Source organism: Staurois parvus, unplaced genomic scaffold (assembly GCF_062004578.1).
Source record: "Staurois parvus isolate SC_StPar_1 unplaced genomic scaffold, SC_StPar_1.0 ptg000031l, whole genome shotgun sequence".
Classification (NCBI taxonomy): domain Eukaryota; kingdom Metazoa; phylum Chordata; class Amphibia; order Anura; family Ranidae; genus Staurois; species Staurois parvus.
Window position 1 is genome coordinate 14,447,092 of NW_028317827.1, and position 26,528 is coordinate 14,473,619.

Sequence of the window (26,528 nt, forward strand, 5' to 3'; positions counted from 1 at the left end):
AGAGAAACACAGTGCAGATCAAGGTCAAAGACATTAATATAGAATAGATTAGGCACAGGAAGCATATAGGCAACACTTGGGCATAGATTCCACTGTTCAAGCCTTCTTTAGGTAGCTTGTGATATTAACATAAAACAAATTACAAATGTGTTTGCAGCTGAAACAACTATAAAACCGTTTGGCTGTAGTTCCACTTTAATAAAAATTGCTACAAGAACCAAATGCATTATCCATCTCCCCTTTCTGCCTTCTGGTCAGCAGTATGTTTACTTCTGAACCATAGGTGTGCTTTAAAACTGGCATTGGGCAAAGTAAAAATATGGCATCAGTTAATTAAAAATTACAAAGGTCTTTCCTGCAAAATTTACAAGTCGATAGCTTTTTTTTTCTTCGCACAACATGCGTGTTTTTTTAATTTACTAGGAGACTGAAAAGTTCGTCTCATTATATAATCTTGCTGTGTAGGCCAACTGCCAAGTAAGAAGGCTTTAATGAGCAATGTTCTCCCACTCACCTTCTGTGAAGCAGGCATCTGGCTCCAAAGCTTCCTCCGGTTCAATATCCACCAGCTCCCCTTCTCCTTCCACAACTGCCCCAGGGGGCCTAATATCCACTGTGCTGCCTTCAGATGAGCTGGTCATGTTTAGCTTCTGCAAATAAACACCCCCCGTAATAAAATATTAATAAACTGCCAGTTCAAGAATGCTGAATAAACGTTTAATAATATTTCCTATATTTTTGCTAATGAGTGGTATTCCGTTTGTTAGTTAAAGTCTAAATGCCATTATATGTTTATTTTAGAACAAGCCATGACTGACCTTTGTTTTATATTTTGTGATTAAGCTATAAATTGCAATCTTAGGCTTTTAGTCTTAATATTGTAAGGATTTAATACACCTTCAGGCTTAGAATAAAGGAGGTGAATTAGAACTATAATAATGATAATATAAAAAAAGGAAAAGTCCTTGATCTGCCAGGACCAAGGCTTAGTACTTTTAGTTGCTGAACCTAAAAAAGTAAAGCTTTTTTTTCTAGGGTTCTTGAGATAGCGCATCTAGATTTTAGATGGCAGATATGATAGAAAATTATTACTGCTATTAAAATCACTTACTGATAAGCACATACATTGATAGTCCCATTCTACAGGTGTACATGGTAACATGCAACAATGACCTGTAGCATCGCTCCAGAGAGAACAATCAGTCCAGAGAGAACAGAGAGAACAATGGGCTGTCAGCTAAAAAATAAGAGCTTCACAGCCTTTTCACTCCAACATAGGTCTTCTAAGTTGCTGCATTGGACCTCATAGACTGTTTCCCTCATCATTAGATCCTTTATTGGAAAATGATCACCAAAACAAACAACATTAACATTTTCAAAAAACGTTTCTTATGCATTGACTACGTTATTTTTTTTCTCTCCTACTTTTTTTTAAGTTTTTACTTATTGCGATCAATTAATAATATTAATAATTTTTACTAGCCATAATCTTAATATGTCATTTCTTTCAATGTCAATATGGCTTAGAATTTACTTACAATATTATTTAATGCTTATTTTATGTGTTCAGCATCTTGAGAAAAAAATATGCATATATATTGTGGGATACAACTGACTAGCTAATGTAGCCCTTTGGTCTTAAAGTGGCTCATAAATGCATTCTCAAACAGTAACAAACAATCCTAAAATGTTTGTGTACTAAATGTCATCTTTTTCATTTCAACATTTAAAAACACATAGAAACATTTAAAGTGTTATCATAAAATAAAATGCAAAAGACCAGTTTTCAAGCAGTTGCATTCATCTCTGTCAATGCACCCCATATTCATTGTGCATTTTCAAACTACTTGTCAACCCGATATTCATACTTATTGTTGGGACTTCAACAACTAATTGAAATTAATAAAGCTTAGGATTTTTCTTGTTGTTTTTTGCTTTCTTTTGTATTATTTTTTAATGCTGTTTTTTTCCAATGTGCTTCTTTTTTTCTGAAATTTTTGTGTAGGATCAATTTACCCGAAACAAGTATGAGTACCGTTTAATTTCAGAGTAGTTTCTTGTTCTGGTAGCATACACAATCCGCATTCTCTGATCTGGTGTAATGTTATTACTGTATAATGTATAACATCATTAATGGCTGCGCTGATAAGTAGCAAATGTACACAGGGAATGATGGAAGCAGTAATGGCCATATATTATAATCTCACAAAAAAAAGGCAATGCAGAAAATATTAACACATATTAGTGTTCATATTAACAAAACAGGATAAAGAAAAAATATTTAAAGGCTGATCTCCAGGCAAACAGCTAAATACACAAATGAAATACATAAAAGGGAGCTGTTTTACATGCCAAAGGGTTTCTGCTGCTGTTCACAAGTCCTTAGATTTATACAGCTCCACACAGCACCTGCTCTATCTGGTAGGGGAGCACTGCCAGTCAGTGTAAATGTTAGTAACACTTACAGGTGGCCCAGGACAACCCAGTGAATAAACAGTGAAAAGAGAAGCAGAAGACTGGTGGGCTCATCACTCTGCTCTCTCTTTCTATCAGCATGTCCCTAGTACTGTAGCATGACCGGATTCTTATGCTGCTTTTTTTACTCCAATCTGAGCTCTACTGTACAGGAACTGCAAGAGACTGATACCAAGTCAAAGTCAGGTATTTACTCTGCTTACATTTAAATCATATATTAAAAAAGTATTAATTAATACAGAGGTGCAACAATGTATGCTCTTTACACAAATCTGAGTTTAATTTAATCCTTAAAGTGTTACTAAACCCACAATAGTAAAATCAGTCTGTATATGTAGTAAAGCATGCTTGTTATAATCACTTTGGAACCTAAGGGGTTAATCCTCTGCATTGTGTAAAAACGCTGTTTGATCCTGTTTTCTCTGCCCCTCCTCTAGTTCAAATGTCCTCGCTGATAAGACAGACTGAACCTGTAGCCACATGCACATGCTCAATTTAGTGTGTACTGCTAGTGAGGGTTTTTTTTTCTTGGGAGAGTGCATGTGATAGGCACAGTGCGAATCAGCACTGTCCAGATAGAGGTCAGGGGTTTTGCATCCTCCTAGAGCAGAAAGAAAACTTCTCCTTCAAGCTTTAACCAGTGCTCTGCTGAAGTTACTGCTCTAACTGCTGATGAGAAAAGCTATTTAGCAGTTTATATTTACTAAAATAATTGCACTTCCATGTTCTGTGTACTGTGGGATATAGAGATATCACCTGATATAGTGATATATAGAGATATCACTAGATATAGAGATATCACCAGATTTAGTGAATGCAGGGTCCTGGGTTTAGTAACACTTTAACTGCTAATACAGTATATGATGCTTTCTTCTACTACATTACACAGATGAGAAGATTATTTGATGAAAGCGATACATTTAACAAAATCTCAAAACCTCAGCAAGAAGTTTTGAAAACAATATACTCACACTAAAAGCTGTGGGTCTCTTTCACACAGTAAATGTGTGAACTGCTATACAGCTGAATCAGAAAGGATACAGTATATTTATTAAATAATTTAATAAATTTAATTTGTTCGATACATTGGTTTAAGAACATGATATCCAAACCAGCTGTTCACAAATTTGTTACATAAATGTACAAATACTACATTTTTTATTTAAATGATTGAAATTGAAATGATTGAATTAAAATTTTAACTAAATTAATTGCATGGCCTGTATTAATGTTAATAATTTGTAACTGTCTGTATTTAAAGGAGAATTTAAAAAAATATAACAAATTTAAACAGCAACTGTAATAGTAAGCTGTATTGTTTTATACCATTCTTTGAAAAATTGTAGAACTAAATGCTTCCATCATTTCCCCGATATAACAAACCCTGCCAGAATGCTGTAGCCAAAGCAAAGGTTATAATAAATTTAAAGGTTAAAAAGAAAATTGAACAGAAAAAGAGTTTGCTCCACCGTTTCCCTAAACCAGTGAAAAGAAAGACAAATTGGGTCAAATGCCGAATGACAGAGTAACTGACGTTAATATGATAATCCAGTGTACAATAGTGAGATATTAATACAATAGTTCTTTGTTCAATTAAGCATAATTAAGTAAGAGATAATTAAATCATCTAGTACGACAGCCAAACCAGTGATTAGCAGATTAACATGCTTGTGGAGGAGGTGGAGGCTATCCCCTCTTTAGAGCCAATGAAAACCAGCATGAATGCCAAATTTTTTTTATTTAACTGTAGCATGATTTGTAAATAAGATACTTAAGTGCATTTTTTTTATTACAGGACTAAACACATGACACATGCTTAACTACCATTCATTAAAATAAATAAATAAATAAACAGAGTATTTTGATTATTCTAACACAGTTTTTGAAAAGGCAAACTTAATGCCAATAGGGTTTACAAAACTGAACATAAATACTTCAATTATTTTACTTTAATTATTTTCAAAACAAACATCAGACACACAAATATGGCTAATAGGAAATTGACTATATTAACTGTATTGACAGCTGTTTAAAATGTTATGAAGGACTAGCATACTGAGCATAATAAAAACACAGGGATTCCCTTCTTTAAAATACAACTTAGCAAGTTATAGGTATATTGGGTCAAATTAAAGACATATAACCAGAAAATCTTTGGGAATATTGGACAATAGATCCCAATGCTATGCTAAAACATTTAAAATGATAAACAGAGGTTTCTCTACAAAGGTTCAACATGCCCCCGCTGATTCAGCTTTGCAATCAGCACAGATCATGCTCTCTGTTAGACCTCATTCACACTGGGCATTGTAATCCATGTCCCATGCAGGGCTGTGTTTATTGGCCCAGGGATGCACAGGTTTTGTGTGCATCCCCATGCCAGCAGTCCCATGGCTATCCAGCTATGACCAAGCCACTGCATTTTAATGGACAGCAATGGGACTCACAGCATGGGGATGTACACTACACCTGTGCATGCCCGTGCTGGTAAAACATGTACTTGCACAGGGCACAGATTTAATTGGCCTATGTGAACAAGACCTTCCTTGGAGAGATCTAACCTTGTCCCACCTGAGGTCATATTAGACCTGCAGAAAAATCACTTCTTCCAAGCAGAGACCAAGGGTCCTTCACGGAAAAACGCTATTAGGGGACATGTTTTTCTACTCAGTCTCTAGCTGCTTTCTAATGCAATGAAACTGAAAGGCTCCATGTACACAAAGACTAATATGTCTATAAACCCCACACTATAAACCCAGGTTCTAAGCTCTAAACTCAAATCTCAAACCCAAAAACACAACAAACAATCCAATGATCAAAGATATGAAATAAAAAAATTATTTTTAAAAACAATCGTGTATAGTCACTCAAAAATATATCAAAAATAATAAAGTCACTTCAACAAAATCAGTGTCCAAAATCCAGCTTGTCACATTCTTAGGTGCTGAGCCCCTCCACTGGCTCATAAAGGACAGAAAATACCTCGAAAAAAAGGAAACACTGCATAGTGTATTACCTTAAATAACAAAAAGATATATCATACCTTCCCCACATAAATGTGCAAAAATTCAAAATGGTGCAAAAATAGTGAACACTGTGTGATGTGAAAAATAGTGTGTCACTCTGTGAGTACAGCAGAACAACAAGTGACGACAACAGTGTATACTTCTATAGTGAAAAAGTATATATACTCTTACCACAACACAAAAAGTAAAATGCCTTAATCATATAGTAGAAATCAGCATACTTTCACTTCTTTCCTCCACTCCTGAAGTATACCTCTTAGGATGTCATCCACCATATCCTCCTGACCATTCTCATGGTTTGAACGGACATTCCCAAGCCTCCAGGGTACTCATGCAATAGATGTATGGATATATATAGTGTGAAAGAAATCGCATATTCCCATTCATAAAAACCACTCAGTGTTGCTGAGCAGCTTGAATTACACTTGCCATGCGGTTTTGCCAGTTTCCAAAATGGCCGACACGCCACTTCCGGTTCCTTTCCTGTGTGTCCGACGTCACTTCCCTTGACGCACTTCGTCACATCCGGGACTTAGTCATAAGGGGTATACACATCGGACAGACCAGCCGCAATTTATATCTCTCCTCCCCACAGCCTTGAAGGTTCAGCGCCATATTAGGGAAGGGAATACAATGCCCATACTAAGTACATTACAGAGACAGATTACCAGTATTATAAAGATGCGGGAACATCCATCCTTACAATTATAGCATCCCAAGATCTCCCTGTATATCACTCTTGTAACCATTTCTATATATTTAAATCAAATATAAAACGTATATATACACATGATCAACATAATTAGCATAAACACTAACTTTTCCTATAAGGTGCTAGATTCAGTACTTATCTAGCAACTTATAGGAAAAGTTAGTATTTATGCTAATCATGTTGATCATGTGTATATATGTTTTATATTTGATTTAAATATATAGAAATGGTTACAAGAGTTCCCGCATCTTTATAATACCAGTAATCTGTCTCCGTAATGTACTTAGTATGGGCATTGTATTCCCTTCCCCAATATGGCGTCCGGAGCTTCGAGGCTGTGGGGAGGAGAGATATAAATTGCGGCTGGTCTGTCCGACGCGTACACCCCTTATGACTAAGCCCCATATGTGACGAAACGGATGCACAGGAAAGGAACCAGAGGTGGCGTGTCGGCCATTTTGAAAACTAGCAAAACCGCATGGCAAGTGGAGTTCAAGCTGCTCGGCAACCCTGAGTGGTTTTTATGAATGGGAATATGCAATTTCTTTGTTTTAAATGTAAGCAGATTTAATACATTTATAATCCTAGGAAAACTTTATCACACTATATATATCCATACATTTATTGAATGAGTACCCTGGAGGCTTGGGAATGTCCGTTCAAACCATGAGAATAGTCAGGAGGATATGGTGGATGACATCCTAAGAGGTATACTTCAGGAGTTGAGGAAAGGAGTGAAAGTATGCTGATTTCTACTATATGATTAAGGCGTTTTACTTTTTGTGTTCTGGTAAGGGTATATATACTTTTTCACTATAGAAGTATACACTGTTGTGGTCACTTGTTGTTCTGCTGTACTCACAGAGTGACACACTATTTTTCACATCACACAGTGTTCATTATTTTTGCACCATTTTGGATTTTTGCACATTTATGTGGGGAAGGTATGATATATCTTTTTGTTATTTAAGGTAATACACTATGTAGTGTTTCCTTTTTTTCAAGGTATTTTCTGTCCTTTATGAGCCAGTGGAGGGGCTCAGCACCTAAGAATGTGACAAGCTAGATTTTGGACACTGATTTTGTTGAAGTGACTTTATTATTTTTTATATATTTTTGAGTGACTATACATGATTTTTTTTTTAATAATTTTTTGATTTCATATCTTTGATGATTGGATTGTTTGTTGTGTTTTTGGGTTTGAGATTTGAGTTTAGAGCTTAGAACCTGGGTTTATAGTGTGGGGTTTATAGACATATTAGTCTTCTTGATTTAACTATTTGCACTTTCAAGGGTGAGAGTGATTTTTCTAATATGTGAAAGGTTATTTGGTTAGTTTAGTGGTAGGTGACACCGTATTCACATTTATTTCTCTATCTCCATGTACACGAGCCTACCCTGACTGCCGGCCGTGGGAAAACGCGTATCAAGGCAAAACCACTGTAAAATCACGGGACCACGATTGCCGCATTTTGCAGCGGTTTTGCTGCGATTTGCGTTTTCTCGCGGTTGGCAGTCAAAACATTCCTATCCTGAATGCAATTCTTCCGTGTTCAGGAGGGGGAGGTTTAACCTCACCTAAACACGGCAGCTCCTAAACTCTGCTAAAAGCCTATGTGTACATGGACACATAGGCTTTTATGGAGTTGAGTTTAAGAGCTTTGGTAAAAAAATGCCAAAAGCTCCTAAACTCGAGTTTAGGAGCTGCTCGTGTGCATGAAGCCTAAGACTTTGCACACCTTTTGAATGTATTTAGCTGATTTAAACTAAATGTTCGGTAGGTGTTAACTTATCTCAGTGGAAAACATTGGTCATGAAAGGTCAGCTGCGAGTGAGAACACTGGTTAACTTATAGAAACTGATGCCATTTAAATTGTAAATATATAACCAAATACATATTGTATGAGGATCACTTATATTAAAACAATAGTATATCTATCTAATAGTAAGTACATCTTTCAAGCTGCCATTGTAATGTTCACCTGAAAGAAATGTGTGATTTGCCATTAACAGTTGTGTATGCATTTTGATTCTCTGTTTGATAACTATAATTCATACACAGATCACTAGATTGGTCAGCTAGCAAATATATGATTATCATACAATTTGATCAGCATTTTCACTGAACAACGTCTGAAATAAAATCTTTTGGCCACACAGCATATCCTATCAATTATTCTAGAAGACTATATTTATACAAACTGTATACTAGTTTTTAAACATATTCACATACTAGTCTCTTCAACGTCTTCATACAAAAATAACTTTCTGCCCCCCCTGACAAGACCTGTTCTGATCTGCGTGACACAGCCAAAATTATGCACAAGCACTTAGCACTCTCCAAAAGGGAAGGATCATACCCATAGCACAGATATTTTTTTTTAAGTTGTAGAACCTTGTAGATTTAACTAAAAATGATTTTCATAATAATTCTCTTTGGTCTGTATAGCTGGGGTATCTCAGGAACATTTCCTTTGCCTACACATGTGCTAAAAGGAGTGCCTCTTCCCCATTAAAAAAAAATGTGAGGTTTGCATTTCTCACCTGACAAGGTAAAGCTTAAAGGATAAGTTCACTTTTTAACATAAAATAATAAATGAGCATTTTTTGCAGGTAAAAAAAATGCGAATATATAGTTTTTCATTTCTGGTACATGTAAAGCATTGCACCAGTGATCAAAAGATGGCTGGTGCCATGCAGGTCTCCCTCTGACCTGCCAGTATATCTGCTTGCCCATATACCTCGTATGGGCAAGCAGATAGTTACTGATAGGAAGACTCAATGAACTACCACAGCGTTCCACAGCGAATACTGTGAATGAGTGACGTGGCCGGGTGGGCGGAGCCCTACACAGCCGCATTTTTTAAAAATTGTGACAGCTAGCAGGGGGGAAGATCCCCCTTTAGCTGTCAGAATGGAGATGGAGGGGGTGCAGAGTCCGGTCTATTCGTAACATGTTACATGTTACACCCTGAATATGGATGTAACATGTAACATGTTACAAAAGGTGAACGTATCCTTTAATTAGGCCAGATCCAGGCTGTGTCTGACACACTATTTGATTTACTAGTTTATTTACTAAAGGCACTTAGCTTAGTAAATGTGGCAAAAATCCACTTTGCAAAGAATTTCCAATCATGTGCAAGGGAAATAAAAAAAACCCTGTATTTTGCTTGCACATAACTGCATTATGGAAGTCAGCAGACCTCCAGTGAAAATACCCTTGCAAAGTGAATAGCCTATTTGCCTAGAATCCCTATATCTCAAATAAAGAACAAACTTAATTTTTTTGGGGACAACCTTTAATACTCAAATATTTATGTCAACTACACCTCTAGGTATAGGCCTAATTATATATACAGTATATATATATATATATATATATATATATATATATATATAAAAATATATATATATACAGTGGATATGAAGAGTCTACATACCCCTGTTAAAATGTCAGGTTTCTGTGATGTAAAAAATGAGACAAATCACAACTTTTTTCACCTTTAATGTAACCTATCAATTGTACAACTCAGATGAACAACAAACTAAATTTTTTTAGGTAGAGGGAAGAAAAAAACCAAACTAAAATAATATGGTTGCATAAGTGTGCACACCCTTAAACTATACTTTGTTGAAGCACCTTTTGATTTGATTCCAGCACTCAAGTCTTTTTGAGTATGAGTCTTTCAGCGTGGTACATCTTGACTTGGCAATATTTGCCCACTCTTCCTTGCAAAAATCTGTCAGATTGCGATGGCATCTCCTGTACACAGCCCTCTTCAGATCACCCCACAGATTTTCAATTCGATTCAGGTCTGGACTTGGCTGGCTATTCCAAAACTTTTTTCCTCTCTGGTGAAGCCATTCCTTTGTTGATTTGGATGTATGCTTTGGGTTGTTGTCATGCTGAAAGATGAAGTTCCTCTTCATGTTCAGCTTCCTACCAGAAGCCTGAAGGTTTGGTGTCAATATTGACTGGTATTTGGAACTGTTCATAATTCCCTCTACCTTGACTAAGGCCCCAGTTCCAGTTGAAGAAAAACAGCCCCAAAGCATGATGCTGCCACCACCATGCTTCACTGTGGGTATGGTGTTTTCTTGGTGATATGAAGTGTTTTTGCGCCAAACACATCTTTTGTAATTATGGTCAAAAAGTAAAATTTTGGTTTCATCAGACCATAACATATTTTCCCACATGCTTTTGGGAGACTTCAGATGTGTTTTTGCTAAATTTAGCCAGGCTTGGATGTTTTTCTTCATAAGAAAAGGCTTCCATCTTGCCACTCTACCCCATAGCCCAGACATATGAAGAATACGGGAGATTGTTGTCACGTGTACCACAGAGCCAGTACTTGCCATATATTCCTGAAGCTCCTTTAATGTTGCTGGAGGCCTCTTGGCAGCCTCCCAGACCAGTTTTCTTCTTGTCTTTTCATCAATTTTGGAGGGACATCCAGTTCTTGGTAATGTCACTGTTGCGCCATATATTCTCCACTTTTGATGATGCCTGTCTTCACTGTGTTCCATGGTATATCTAATGCCTTGGAAATTCTTTTGTACCCTTCTCCTGACTGATACCTTTTAACAATGAGATCCCTCTGATGCTTTGGAAGCTCTCTGCGGACCATGGCTTTTGCTGTAGGATGTGACTAAGAAAATGTCAGGAAAGACCTACTAGAACAGCTGAACTTTATTTGGGGTTAATCAGAGGCACTTTAAATAATGGCAGGTGTGTACTGACTCCTATTTTACATGATTTTTGAATGTAATTGCTTCATTCTGAACACAGATACATCATATATAAGAGGGTGAGTGTCTCATTTTTTACATCACAGAAACCTGACATTTAACAGGGGTGTGTAGACTTTTTATATCCACTGTATATATGTAAGTTGTAGAGGATAGCACCAAATGGCTACCTGAAAGAACAAATACAACTTAAACATTTCCAGTCTTATTCCTCTACAGTTAGGCTTTTGTTATAACTAGCTACAAATTGATTGAAGTGGCACTGAATCCAAAGCTATTTTTTAACATTTGAATAGAGCAGGGAAAGGTGATTTCCTCCATCTCTCTTGGGGACATTTCCCCACTTCCTGTTTGAGTTACGCTTAAAGCATTGTGTAAGAGAAATTTTAAACTGCTCTCTGGAGTGCTATCTGTATTTTAGTGGAATAACTTCTAGGAAACCAGTGTTATTGAAAAATCTCCAAAGGAATACAAAGAGCATCCACTCCTGAAAGGTGAAACAAGAAGTGCTGGGTGAGACTGAGACAGGAAATGATGTAGGAGAATCCCATTGGGAACAAAAAAAGACATAAACTCCTAACTGAGACTCTAACTCTTCCCTGGTCTGTAAAAAAATAAGTTTAGGCTAGAGTTTTACTTTGGTGATACAATAATAACAGATATACAATAATTTAACAGACCTATCTTCAAATTAAAATTCACTGAAAAGCACAACCTTACCACCAATGGAACATCATAAGTCAAAGCAGGTCTATGATATTTAACAATAAACACACATATTGAAAAATTATTCTTACAAGTTTATATAGTAATTAACATTCAAAATGGTGCATGCTCCTTTTTTAATTTGGCGCTTGTGATCTTAAAGCAGTATAGGTTTAGGGCATGCAGTAAATGCTGAGGAGGAATTAAAAAAAATAAAATAAAATGACAATTAAAAAAAATATATATTTTTAGTAGAACATCATAACTGGCCAGTCTTGGCAGATCATGCTGTGAAGAGAGTCTTACGGCTCCACCTAAGCCTAATAGCTGTGCATGTTCTGTATTGAATTGCAATGGACAGGCAAGGGACACAGCTGATTTGCATGCAAGCCAATCAAAATTAATTGTAATCAGATATTATTTCATGTAACCTTAGTTAAAGTGGTGACACGTTGCTCTGCCTTGTTTAAAAGCACCAGAGTTGCATTCTCGGTTACTTCTGCTTGAATTTAACCCTGTGAGAAGTAAAAATAAGTGCAAGCAAAAAAAGAAAAAAAAAAACAAATTAACAGCACCCCTAGCCTTCTTAAAACATATTAAGCAGGCATAGTGATTAGTCTGTTTTATTAAGCAATTTTAAAACTGTTACCCTCATGACCACTGAGAGTTGAACTGAAAACCAACATCTGCAAGAATCATCGATCTGCAAAAGTTAGTGTTAACAATTATCTCAAAGATAGACAAAAAAAGAATTGTAACAAGAACTATTGCCTCAAGACCCTTTGTAAAAATATATGTTAAACAACGTTTAGTAAGACAAGAATGTTTCTTAGTGTACATTCTTGACAGATAATAACAACACCTCATTGTCTAACAAGAACAATATTTTTTCTATAAATGTATCGTACTACAATATCTTTTTATTACAATAACACAGCTCATTGGAGTTCAAAAACACATATCTTTTTTAAATACAAATTAAGTTGCAATATATTACATTTTTGTTTTTTATGTAGATCCATATGATATGCTTAACATTAACAGAGTAGATCCTAGTACCTTTAGAGTAATACTGACATCAAAACATTTATTTTTGCAAAGAGTGGTCAAGATTTACAACTAGAATTTTCAAAAGGGTTTTTGTTGCTCTTCCTTAATGGGTGCCCATTTAAGAAATTTTCCCTCAATTCCTGTCCTTGTGACCCCTGTCTATAGGACAAAAAGTGAAAAAACTCCCCCAACAGGGAACAAAGAACAATCGATTCTCCATCAGTGAGACCACCTATCTTGGAACAAGAAGTGAAAGATACCTCTACATTACAGGACATGTTCTTCAACTATCTCCTTTTTTAACATACTGTACGTACTCCTCCTTCCTCTATATTACAGAACATGTACCCCAACTGTTACACAGTTGTAGTAAACCTTTTGCCAACAAAAAAGTCTTTAAAAAATGATTACATTTACAAAAAGAGATACATTAATTTGGATTATTGAGAACAAAGTGGATAGTTGCAGTTGGGTTCAGATTTGCCAATAAACTTTTATTTAATTGTTTATTTAGCTATTTTTAAAATGTACTCCCTATGGTATAACACCATATGCTGCTATTGTGACTAATACAGAAGGGTGACAAATCATAAACTTTTAAAATAAACTATTTATTCTCTTTTTCTTCCCTGGTATCTTTAAGTAACCATTGAGACCAGCAGAAAATGTTCAAATTATGCTGTTTTCCATGGAGATCTACAGGCATATGGAGTGCTCAATGTAAGAGGGCATTCCATAGACCAAGCTGTGTCCACTCTTTGTACACAGCAACCACTCTTCCCAAACAGCAGTTAAACCTTTAATTGTCAGTGTATTACCACTGATAAGCATCCTCAAAACAATTTGTTCTCTTTTTTCTGCATTGCAGATGTCCATTTTGTTCATCAGGGATCTCTTTCTTTATCCTACATTTTTACTGCCAAAAAAATACCTTGCATCTGTTTAAAATGGCTCTTCATAAAATGCTCTTTTATACCTCTATCTGAAAATGAGATTAGTGAAAATATTGATTGCTTTGGAAATTAAACAAATAAAATAATTTATCAGAAAAAGGAATCCAGTAAAATTCAGAAAGTGGATAATGCCCCATGGCTCCTACAGCCTTGCAAGGGTTGCTCAGATTTGGAAACTGTATCCAAGCAGCTCAGTACACTTTGTATGACAGTGTAATCCACATACATTTTTTTTAATTTTACCCTAAAGGATTACATAAAAAGCAAAATCAAATTAAGACAAAGGGACAAACTAAAATCCTATAATATTCTTCCTTCTTAAGACCTATTTGTGGTCTCTCTGAAACTCTAGGACTGTGGATTAATAGTTATACGCAGGGGCGGACTGACCATTTGGAAACTCGGGCACCGCCCGAGGGCCCGGGGTCAGTAGGGGGCCCCATGAGATGCCCCTGGTACCTTTTTCATAGGCTTTTTTGAGTTTGGGCAAGGACACAGGGGCCCCATGATCCCCTATTGCCCGGGGGCCCCATGAGTTGTCAGTCCGCCCCTGGTTATACGGAGGAGTCTCACATCTAAACTGTGATTCTTCTGTCACATTATGGAATAATAGTTTTCCTATAACAAGTGTTCCAGTGTCCTAATGTGTAAAGCTGCATTAAGTTACCTTTTAAATAAACTGTCAAAATGTAAACTTGTCAGAAAATAATAGCAGCAATCACTAATATTTGCTTCAAAAGAATGCAGAAGAACCCAACTGGCAAGCCTGTTATGAAACTATTTCTGGGACCACCAAATGATGACACACCACCAACGCTCCTAAAATGAAGCTTATATCTGGCATCAAGGGTTCATTTTTACAAAAGCATTGGTAGTTCTCTCACAGCTTGCCGACTACAAGCAAAAACTATGAGCTGGCTTTCTGGCTGTCCAACTTCCAACATCCTTTTAGAGTCCATTTAGGGTCTGAATGACACCTCATCCATGGTAATGCACTGAGTTGCACTGTGGTGCACTGCATTGTTAAATATTGTGTACGCACATTTTCTGGTGCATTAGGAAGTCTATTCAAATGAAAAGGTTGCATTAACGCAACCCACGTAATGCACAACATTACACATTAAATGCACTGCTCAGTAAAGCTTTTTCAAACCTGATTACCAATAAAAAACAAGTTGGGAACTTGGTTCTTCTGGTGTCAGGAGAGAAGGTAGAACTCATTTCATTCAAAGAGGTGTTTCTCATATAACAAAATGTACCCTTGTCTAAAACTACTACTAGTTTGAGATCTTCCATGTTTTTTTTACAAACGTGACCACGTGGATTTGAAAAGTTTTAACATAGTTACCACTTCAGGATAACTTTAATTTTATTACCTGTTTATTTCTAGGCTCTCCAAAGAGAGAACCAGCAAATGATGAGACACTACTAACAAGTGTGCCTCTCTCTGATGTACAATCTAACCAGAAAAGAATTGATAGGGAAGTGAAATGAAGGGGATATACAGTGAGGAACAGAAGTATTTGAACACCCTGCGATTTTGCAAGTTCTCCCACTTAGAAATCATGGAGGGGTCTGAAATTCACATTGTAGCTGCATTCCCACTCTGAGAGACAGAATTAAAAAACAATGTCAGAAAATCACATTGTATGATTTTTAAAGAATTTATTTGTCTTGCACTGTTGAACATAGGTATTTGAACACCTGAGAAAATCAGTGTTAATATTTGGTACAGAAGCCTTTGTTTGCAATTACAGAGGTCAAATGTTTCCTGTAGTTCTTGACCAGGTTTGCACACACTGCAACAGGGATTTTGGCCCACTCCTCCACACAGATCTCCTCTAGATCTGTCAGGTTTTCGAGGCTGTCGCTGATCAACATGCGTTTCAGTTCCCTCCAATAATGTTCTATTGGATTTAGGTCTGGAGACTGGCTAGGCCACTCCAGAACCTTGATATGCTTCTTATGGAGCCGCTCCTTGGTTATCCTGGCTCCTTGGTTATCCTGCTTTGGGTCGTTGTCATGTTGGAAGACCCAGCCACGACCCATCTTCAATGCTCTGACTGAGGGAAGGAGGTTGTTGCTCAAAATCTCACAATAAATGGCCCTATTTATTCTCTCTTTAATACAGTGCAGTTGTCCTGTCCCCTTCACAGAAAAGCACCCCCAAAGCATGATGTTACCACCCCCATGCTTCACAGTAAGGATGGTGTTCTTGGGATGCAACTCATCCTTCTTTTTCCTCCAAACACGACGAGTGAAGTTTAGACCAAAAAGTTCTACTTTGGTCTCATCTGACCACATGACTTTCTCCCATGCCTACTCTGGATCATTCAGATGGTCATTGGCAAACTTCAGACGGCCTGGACATGTGATGACTTGAGCAGGGGAACCTTCCGTGCAATGCATGATTTGAAACCATGATGGCGTAGTGTTCTACAGACAGTGACCTTTGAAACTGTGGTCCCAGCTCTCTTCATGTCATTGACCAGCTCCTCCCTTGTAGTTCTGGGCTGATTCCTCACCTTTCTTATCGTCAGTGATACCCCACGAGGTGAGATCTTGCATGGAGCCCCAGTCCGAGGGAGACTGACAGTCGTCTTTCGCCTCTTCCATTTTCTAACAATTGCTCCAACAGTTGATCTATTTTCACCAAGCTGCTTGGCAATTGCCCCGTAGCCCTTTCCAGCCTTGTGGAGGTCCACAATTTTGTCTCTGGTGTCTTTTGACAGCTCTTTGGTCTTGCCCATGGTAGTAGTTGACGTCTGACTGACTGTGGGGTGGACAGGTGTCTTTAAAGAGCTCAGACAGGTGCTACTAAGTTAGATTAATGAGTGGAGTAGAGGTGGACTTTTTAAAGGCACAGTAACAGGTCATTGAGAGCCAGAATTCTTATTGCTTCTTAAGTGTTCAAATACTTATGTTCAGCAGTGCAAGACAAATAAATTCTTTAAAAATCATACAATGTGATTTCCTAAATTTTTTTAATTCTGGTTCTCAGAGTGGGAATGCACCTACAATGTGAATTTCAGACCCCTCCATAATTTCTAAGTGGGAGAACTTGCAAAATCGCAGGGTGTTCAAATACTTCTGTTCCTCACTGTCAGTTTGAATCTGACTCATCTAGCTGTGTTTGTAATCAGAGCTTCAGGTATTGCACTCTGTAAACAACAGGCTTTTTAAAATGAACATTCAAGATTGGCCTAATAGACATTAATGCCTGAAAATATGGCATATTAATAAGAAATATTTCATATTTATCTAAAAAAAAAATTAAAAATTAAATTGATATTTTTTCAGTCCTGAACATGATTAAAAAATACACGCAAAACACTAAATGCTCTCTTCAATTATGTAAACATTCTCTCCAATAATGGCTACAGAAAGCTAAACATTAAAATTACAGGTTCCTAGATGCTACAAAGCCAGCTTTAACATTAAAATTGACCTTTTGTAGTATAAAAAATGGGAACTATAAGGCTCATTGACACTTTTACAGTTCAGGCATGTTGGACAGTCTTATACCATTGTTGTCAATGGTACAATTCTAGTAACAACCAATGCATTTTACTAGGGTGCTTTTTTTGAAAAAAATAATACTTGGCACAGCTTCCAGCAAGCTCATCTACCACAGAGATGAACCTTACTGCATGTACAATACATGAGCAACCACTACAAAATGCACGGAAATGCATTGGAAATGCACTAGAACTAATGCCAAAAATCACTTAAAATAGCATATTAATAAACATATACATTTTTACGAATGAAGCTTAACTGAAAAGTCTGCAACAAAGAAACTAAATTTCCTAAATTATATTACCCAGTTTGATCAAATGACAGTTTATTACATCTACATAATTATATTTGTATTAAGGAAAAAATTTATTTTATGATTACATCAGTTTAAGAAATTAAACATTTTGCTTAAGTTATCTTAAGTAAATTAATATATGAGTAATAATAATAACTGCATTGATAAGGCATACCTCTTTACTTTCCTCCAGGTCAGATTCACTGCTGAAATCTTCTGTATTGAGATTTTCAAAATCAGATTCTCCAACAGCGATGGGAACAGTCACGGTGAGGCTTGGGTTATGTATAAAGGACATGTAATCGCTCTCATCAATAATATACTTTTCCACACTGCTGCCTACTCCGCTTGTAGTTCCATTGCCACCTTTGTGATAATCTAGGTCTTTATTAATATCAACCGCATTATGGTTATAAAGACAGCTCTCTTTCCGATTGTGAAGCTCCTCGAGTGGTTTGATTTCATCGAGAGCTTTCTGTTTCTTCACAAAGGCTTTCTGGATGCATTCTCGCACCGTTTTCTTTACAAAATCTATTCCCCTCTGTATTCTTCCCACAGCAATCTGAAGGTTGTTCATCTCATTGTCATCATCTGTTGCTGTGAGGTTGTCGGAACTAAATGAACTCAGCAACAAGGCCAGGAACAAATTCAAAACCTATGCAGTACATACAAAGGTAAGTTAACATTTCATGGTAAGACTGTACCAGACCACCCACTACCGATGCTCCAGAAAAGTACTTGTAAGAAAGTTTCCTAAATTGTAAGCAAAGCAAACTAAATATGTACATTTTCAAAACATGCAAGATAATTTTATAATATGGCTTAGAATATAATAAAACCAGTAACGTAGTAAATTATTTCTTGAGGTGAAACATAGGAACTAGAAGACCACTGGGATCTTAGGCCATCATAGTCTGTTGGGACTTTCTATTCTTACTGCTTTTTTGGTCACTTAACTGGATCCTGCCTACATTTCGACCTCTTTTTCTGTACTTAGTTTACAGCGCTGTCAGAAAATCTAGCTAATGTTATGAGAATCCATGTTAATAATGATACCAGGAAATGGCGGTCCAAAGGGAGAATCAATTTAAGTGCCTAAAGTGAAGGAGGTAAGGAACAAAATAGGGCTGAAGGGGGTATGGTGTATTATATCTCACTGGTTTCACTTTTACACTTCCGATATTAGTCATTGTCCATCACATTTATAGTATACTATTTAATTGTCCTAAGCACATTTCTGGCACAAATTCAGCCTTTGTGATGATATCTCATATGAACTATAACTGGGACAATGCTGTATAGGGCTATATACCAAGGTTTTTATTATCAGCCCTAAAATAGGAGTGTTAGAAAATGTTGTGTTGTCACAAACCAGCCATGTTTGTAAATTGGTGTTATGACTGTAATATCTTATACATTTTACGAATGTAGCTGTATAGTAACTAATATTACTGAACTATCTGTATTGAAATATGAGCCTACCTCACTGACTACGTGTGAACTATTTGCATCAAATGTAAGGAAAATGATCAGAAAAATTAATTCAAGACAAAACATTTGGCACTACAATGAGACAAAAATTATCATGGAGGTTAGGAAAATTATATTTGTAATTGCAGTTTGTAAGGCTGTAAAAATCATGTAGAATTTTGAGTCAGTGTGTGCAATAAATTAGATGAAAGGGAAAATGCAATAAAAACTGGATTATAAAATTAGCTTATTATGTAGCCTTGAACTTTAACTAAGTTTTACTAGAGAGTCATGTTTGCCCATTATTTAAAGTGTTACTAAAGGCAAAATTTTTATTTTAAAAAAATAATAAACATCTTATGCTTGCTCTGGGGGCACTCATGCATGCTCACTCCTGAGCCACACTCTGTGTCCAAAAAACACACAGAGCGTGGCTCGGCCCCACCCCCTGCTCCCTCCTGAGTGGCTGTGATTAAAAGCAGCGGGAACCAGTGGCTCCAGCTGCTGTCTCTTGGCCAATGAGGAGGGAGAGACCCGCTGCTCTCGAGCACATTGCTGGATCGAGGGGGACTCAGGCAAGTATTGAGGGGACTGAAGGGAAGGCTGATGGCATAAGGTTTTTTTTACTTTCAGCCTTTACAAACACTTTAATTCTTCAGATTTGTAGTTGAAAGTTTTAAATGTTTGGATTGAGATAGAAGGGATAGACCCCCTGTCAGGTCTTTATTACTGCCTGTGTCCATGCTGGGGAAATACACCCCTCTGTTTGTCCTTGTGTTGCTTGACACTGTGACAGATAGTGATGAGATTCAAAACTGCAGAGTTGTAAGAAGTGCAAAGAGTGATGAAAAATCCTGATTAGAACACCTGTTCTTTTGATAGTGCTCTAAGATGGAAATCCTGTTCACTTTGGAGAGATTTTTCCTTATTTCCAATTGCATGCAGTGCAGGGAAATCTCTCAAGTGGGACACAGGCTGCAAAAAAATACCCTGATAGGAGTTTTAACCTTTCTCTACTTAATTTAATACTAAAAGAAAATGTTTTGCTTTATATACACTTTAATATTCAAATCATTGCATTAATCAAACCTTTCAAGATACCTGTAAGAGTTTGCTCAAGTAGCCAGGTGATTAAGCTTCATTATTTTAAAATACAACTGTATTTAATTTCACTTTGTTAAGTACTCACCACAAGATTGCCAATGACCATCACTAACATGAAGACCAAAAGGCACATAGATTGTCCGGCCACCTCCATACAGTCCCACATAGTCTCGATCCACTCTCCGCATAGTACTCGGAACACAATCAAGAAGGAATGGAAGAAGTCATTCATGTGCCAGCGTGGAAGCTCACAGTCTTCTGAGATTTTACAGACGCATTCCTTGTAGCTTTTACCAAACAGCTGCATGCCAACCACAGCAAAAATAAACACAATGATGGCCAACACCAAGGTCAGGTTTCCCAGAGCTCCCACAGAGTTACCAATGATCTTGATTAGCATGTTGAGGGTAGGCCATGATTTTGCTAACTTGAAGACTCTGAGCTAAAAAGAAAATAAACATTCAAAATTATGCTACTTTTAGGAATTATAAGGTAAAGTGTATGTGAACGTTACTGTGGGCTTCTGAAATTTTGTCTGAAAGGTCTATGTCATTTTTACAGTATAACTGTCAGGACCTGAATATAAACCTGCAAATTCTGCTTTATCCGGTAGTATCTCCTTTTTGCTGAGCCATCTGAGGTGCTGGACAGTTCTCTGGACAATTTGAGGTGCTGGACAGTTCCCTGGACAATTCCTTTGACAATCTCACCTTGAACTTTGTTTCTGGTGAACCTTGAACTCTTTGATGCTCCCATGAACATCCCATTTAAGCCATGCCTTTACCCTTCCCATTTGCCAGATTATTGTACTCTCTCCAGCCAATATCTCTCTCTTGTCACTCCTGCTCGTAGCTTCACTACCACTTGTTGATACCTTTGGCTTGTTCCTCGACTGCGTTTCTGATTGATCCCAACCTGTAACCACTTCTTACTGACCTTTAGCTTGTTCCTTTTCTACACTTCTGCTTTGTCCCCACCTGCAACCATTTGTTACTGACCTTTGGCTTGTTTATTGACTATGCTTCTGCTTGTTTCCTACGTGCTATATCTGCTACTGAACCCTGGCTTGCTCACCTCCTGATATGGCAATCCTGAAGACCACGACCTGGTACTAGCACACACAGAAAAACCTATCTCCATCATCAGGAGCTTTGGTGTATACTGCTTACTGCTTAGACCCCGCACCTCTTGGGTGAGACTGCATCATTTGCCAGGGTTACCTACTTATATACTTATCCTGCTGGTAGGTGGGAGCCAGGGGCGGACTGACTATTTGGAAACTCGGCACTGCCCCAGGGCCCAGGGTCAGTAGGGGCCCCATGAGATGCCCCTGGTACCTTTTTCATAGGTTTTTTTGAGTTTGGGCAAGGACACAGGGGCCCCATGATCCCCTATTACCCGGGAGCCCCATGAGTTGTCAGTCCGCCCCTGGTGGGAGCCTCTTTACTGCTAAAGCTACTGGTGTCCAAGCATGACCCCTGACTGTGCCAGTAACAAAGGGTGATCACAATGGTTGACTCCAGGGTCAGGCAGTCAACATAGAATATTTTGCTAGTGAATGACAGATCTACTGCCCCAAACATTTGAAGCACCAGTTAGAAAGTAAAAGCTGCTGCTATGGGGTGAATTCTAGTTCTCATAAATCAGATAGTATCCTTTTAACAAAATTCAGGTCTTACAAATTATGAAATTATGTACAAAACAATGTTCTTACCAATCTGAATGACCTAAGCACTGATAATCCTTCCACATTAGCCAGACCCAACTCCATTAAACTGAGGCTCACGATGATACCATCAAAAATGTTCCAGCCTTCTTGGAAATAATAGTATGGATCCAAGGCAATCAGCTTAAAAACCATTTCTGCTGTAAAGATTCCAGTGAAAACCTACAATAAAGGAAATAGGTTTAACTAGTCCAGAGTTCTTCAGATTGATTCCAATTAATTGTGATTCAACTCATTAGTCAAAACATATGAACTTAGCTTTACACTGGTGAAAAGGTTACAAAAGATGACGGCTACAAAAGACGCTACTTCAAAATATCAGAAAATACAGTATATACTATATTTAAATGTTTACCATGCAATATAAAGTTAATGGGAAAAAAAATCAGAAACAGTTTGAAAAGCTTTGTTCATTCTGAACAAACCTTTAATTTTCTCTAGGTTCAAAGGATTTTATGCTAGTTGATATTTTAAAAATTAATATTCTTCATTTAGTTGACCACAAAATAGATATGTTTATAATCCAAGCCACTGTAACGCTTTAAATTGGTTCATCAAGCCAAAGTCCTCATCAGCTGTTGGTGTGTATATGAGCAAATTAATTAACTGCTTCCCGACCGCCCTATAGCAGAAATACTGCTACAGGGTGGCACGAGTACGTAAAATCACATATATATATATATATGTATATATATATACATACGTGATTTTGCATTTCCGGGTAGGGGGCATGCAAGAGCCGCGCGCGCGCCCTACCTGCGCCGTCATTCACGGCCAAAGCTGTCAATCACCGGGTCCCAGCAGGTGATTACTTGCCGGCACTCGGTGATTACTAAGGATCTCCGACGGGGAGGAGGACTGTTTTGTTTACTAACAGTTCTCTTTGTTTACTAACAGCACAGTCATCCAAAGCAGTGTGCTTACAGTGAAGCACACTGACACGGCCCCCTAGCAAAACATTCCCTACACACAGTTAACCCTTTGATCGCCACTCATGTTAACCCCTTCCTGCCCAGTGCCATTAGTACAGTGTCAGTGCTTTTTTTTAGCACTGATCACTGTATTGGTGTCAGTGACACCAAGTCAGTTCCCCCCAGTGTCAGAATGTCTGCCGCAGTCTAAGTCGCTGATCACTGCCATTACTAGTGAAAAAAAAAATGCCAGTATCTATACCGCCATTTGTAAACACTATAACTTTCATGTAAACCAATTAATTTACACGTATTGGGATTTTTTTTTAGCAAAGACATGTAGAAGAAAACCTTTTGGCCTATATTGAGGAAATTTGATTTGTAAAAATTTTTTTTACTGGACATGTTTAATAGCAAAAAGTCAAAAATATTTTTTTCTCAAAATTGTCAGTCTTTTTTTTTATAACGCAAAAAATTAAAATGCACAGGTGATCAAATATCACCAAAAGAAATATCAATTCGTGGGAAAAAAGGACATACATTTCATTTGGTTGCAGTGTTGCATGATAGTGCAATCGTCAGTTAAAATAACGCAGCGTCGTAATGCAAAAAATGGCCTGGTCAGGAAGGGGGTAAATCCTGAGGAGGGCAGATGGTTAAAGAACAAAGTCTTGAAAACAAAAACAGTAAACATCATGTTTCTTGTAAGGCTGGCCATACATGATTCTTTTATTTTCCTTCAATCAGCAGGTTGAACAAAACAAATGAACTGACTCTCTCATCCACACATTCATTGTGGAAGGGAGAATCACTTCTGCTGAGCTATTGTGTTCTGCCTATGGGGAGCCTTCAGTGTTGGGGGCTGTAGTGGGCAGCACTGATCATTCAGGGAAAACCAGACAGGCTGGTTGTACACCAGTCAATTGATAGATGAGCTTGTGTACAATCAGCTAGGCCATACATGGATCTAAACCAATGATGTAATCAGGGAATGTACTGGGAGAACTGAAGCTGTGCAGATTTTAGGACATGTCATGACTTTCTGGTACAACCTTAACCTCTAGTCCTAATAGAATTGTTAAAGATCACAATGTGGCTGGCTCCACTGTGTGACTGGTACACTTACATAGTTTGAAAAGAGACACGTGTCTATCAAGTTCAAACTCAAAAAGAAAATTTTAACTTTTTACAGAGATCCATGTAACTTATAGAACAATTATTGTTTCTGCTTAGAAGTGTCTTTCTTCCCATAATCTTTCATCATCCACAGGAAGCACAATTTACATACAGCATTCTGCCTTTCAAGATCCGCATGGTTCCTTTTTAACTCTTCCTATTGCATTTGTCTCTCAGATATCTTTCTTTCTGTTAACTTTCAATATATCAGCATGATGGCAGAATAAGACAAAAAGGCTCATACAGTCAGTTCCTTTACTTATGTTTTCTAAAAATGCTCACAATTTAAATGTTCATCTAGTAGATGGAATTGGATTTAAAAGATTTCTCAAATTATCATTCTTTGTCCAAGCTGACTGATTGCCTTTTTTGCCTCTTCTGTTAAAGACAAACTTTGATAATAAAATAACATGTTTTTTTTTAAAAAAGACAGACTGTGGCGCCATATTGGATGATTCTGAGAGCCAATAGGATTGGCTTTGCTTCTTGATCTCAAATATTACTACCACTGGGAAGTAATTTACTTCATATGTTTCAGAGAAAATCATCATTAATTTTGTCCGGCATGGGTTTCAAAGAAAGGAGAGTGATAAAGACATCTTGGACTTCCCTTTGCCTGCCCTGAGAAATTTTAGGAAGAGGCCTAGTTAGAGATTTGCTCATGCCAGTTTTTTGCCGGGTCTGTTCCAGGGCAAACTACCAAATACAATCTTGCTACACCTCCTGATTACATAAATTCCTGAAGCTCTCCTTACAGTGGCCAGGTAAAGACCCATCTTCTGATGACCACTGTCTAACCCAGTGTTAGTAAATAAGTTAGCTATGCTCAATTTAAATAACCAATCATGGGCTAGAAAAAAATATAGTTTATTTTCTTTTCCGTTACACATGATTGAGATTTTAAAGTGAATTCAACCTCACCATATTAACTAACATGCATACACTGTGCACATATTTTTCACAGTGAACATAAATGTTGCTAGATGAACAGCTTTGTCTCTTTTAGTAAATCAAGGCTGATCTATAGTATATGATTAGTTATATGATTATGGTAGTGATCAGGGGTGAACTGACCATTTGGAAACTCGGGCACTGCCTGAGGGCCCGGGGTCAGTAGGGGGCCCCATGAGATGCCCCTGGTACCTTTTTCATAGGCTTTTTTGAGTTTGGGCAAGGACACAGGGGCCCCATGATCCCCTATTGCCCGGGGGCCCCATGAGTTGTCAGTCCGCCCCTGGTAGTGATAGCAAAGTTTTAACACAATGCTGTGTGTCTAATATTAGATTATAAAAGTCCTAAAATACTGTCTCTTATATAAAGATTCCGGCTAAGAAACTAGTACTCCCTCCTGTCCTGATTTAGTGACAGAGTTTTAGGATGGTCAAGGGAAATAAATGTGTATTTATCCAAATATATAATTGTAATAGTTGTGAAGAATCAGGAGCAATTTTGGCAGAGATGGCCTAAATAACATATTAATAATTTGTATAATATACATAATTATATATTAATACAAATTGTTGCTTTGAGAAATATAAAACTATAGCTTAAATAGATACAATAAAATTTTAACTATCAAGACATAATAAAAGAACAGCGCTTACAATCACTACATTACACAAATACAGGAGGTTTGTAAACAAAGTATTTGAAATTTCTAAATCATATACTGTTGAAGATCTTAATCTAAAAAGAGATGGTCAATAAATGAAGTATATGATCAGCACAGTAATAAGTACAATAGCAAATCAGCAAAGTGGATTGTTTGCTGCTTTACATAATGTAAATCTGATTATCAGCAACAACATGGTGTCCTCTACTCCTTATAGCGTATGTACTCTCCAGCGCCTCAGGATATGCACAGCCGAAAGGGAAGCCAAGTGTACCAGGACAGCGACAACCAAAAGGAAATGTTCCAGGGGTGCAGCCCTCCTCAGACGGGGAAATCAGCCACTGGATAGAGAGAAAACAGGTGGCGCACACACCTAGTGCAATATCCAAGGTTTATTGTAGGAATTAAATCATAAAAACATACTCACAGATGAAGCATGTATCTAAAAAGCATAGAAAAATGACAATGGCCATAACGGCGGGCAAGGTGTTCTCACTGTCAGTGCGGTCAAATGGCTGACGCGTTTCGGGGACGAATCCCTTTCCTCAGAGCTGAGGACCAACCTCTGATGCTGATGTATGATGAATGGAAAGTAAAGTAAGAGTCTCGCTGTTGATGCCTGACCAGCGAGGCTCTTACTTGTGGTCATTGTCATTTTTCTATGCTTTTTAGATACATGCTTCGTCTGTGAGTATGTTTTTATGATTTAATTCCTACAATAAACCTTGGATAATGCACTAGGTGTGTGTGCCACCTGTTTTCTCTCTATCCTCTACTCCTTATATATATATATATATATATATATATATATATATATATATATATATATATATATGAAACCTTCACATGGTGGAGAACCCCTGATATATGAAAGACAAGAAGATACCTTAGAGGTATCGAAAGATTATTTGAAAGCATTTAGGTCATGTTACTCTACGAAAGCGTTTAAGGCTAATAAAGATTCCCAAAGTTCAAATAATCTGTAACACTTTGTAGTAATTTACATTTTAAGATATTGAAAGTTGTATAGATATATACAGGC

At 37.3% G+C, this 26,528-nt stretch overlaps 1 protein-coding gene across 3 annotated transcripts in view; it reads right to left on the minus strand.

The window, feature by feature from the left end:
- The window catches only part of LOC149470821 (sodium channel protein type 2 subunit alpha-like), a 257,204-nt gene that overhangs the window by 54,859 nt on the left and 175,817 nt on the right, over positions 1 to 26,528 (minus strand). For all 3 annotated transcript variants that reach the window (XM_089660265.1, XM_089660254.1, XM_089660260.1), the window contains 4 exons: positions 21,776 to 21,949; positions 20,147 to 20,503; positions 17,663 to 18,142; positions 515 to 650 (listed from right to left, as the gene is read on the minus strand). In XM_089660265.1, coding sequence (XP_089516391.1) covers positions 515 to 650; positions 17,663 to 18,142; positions 20,147 to 20,503; positions 21,776 to 21,949 — 1,147 coding nt within the window. The remainder of the gene's footprint in view (positions 1 to 514; positions 651 to 17,662; positions 18,143 to 20,146; positions 20,504 to 21,775; positions 21,950 to 26,528) is intronic.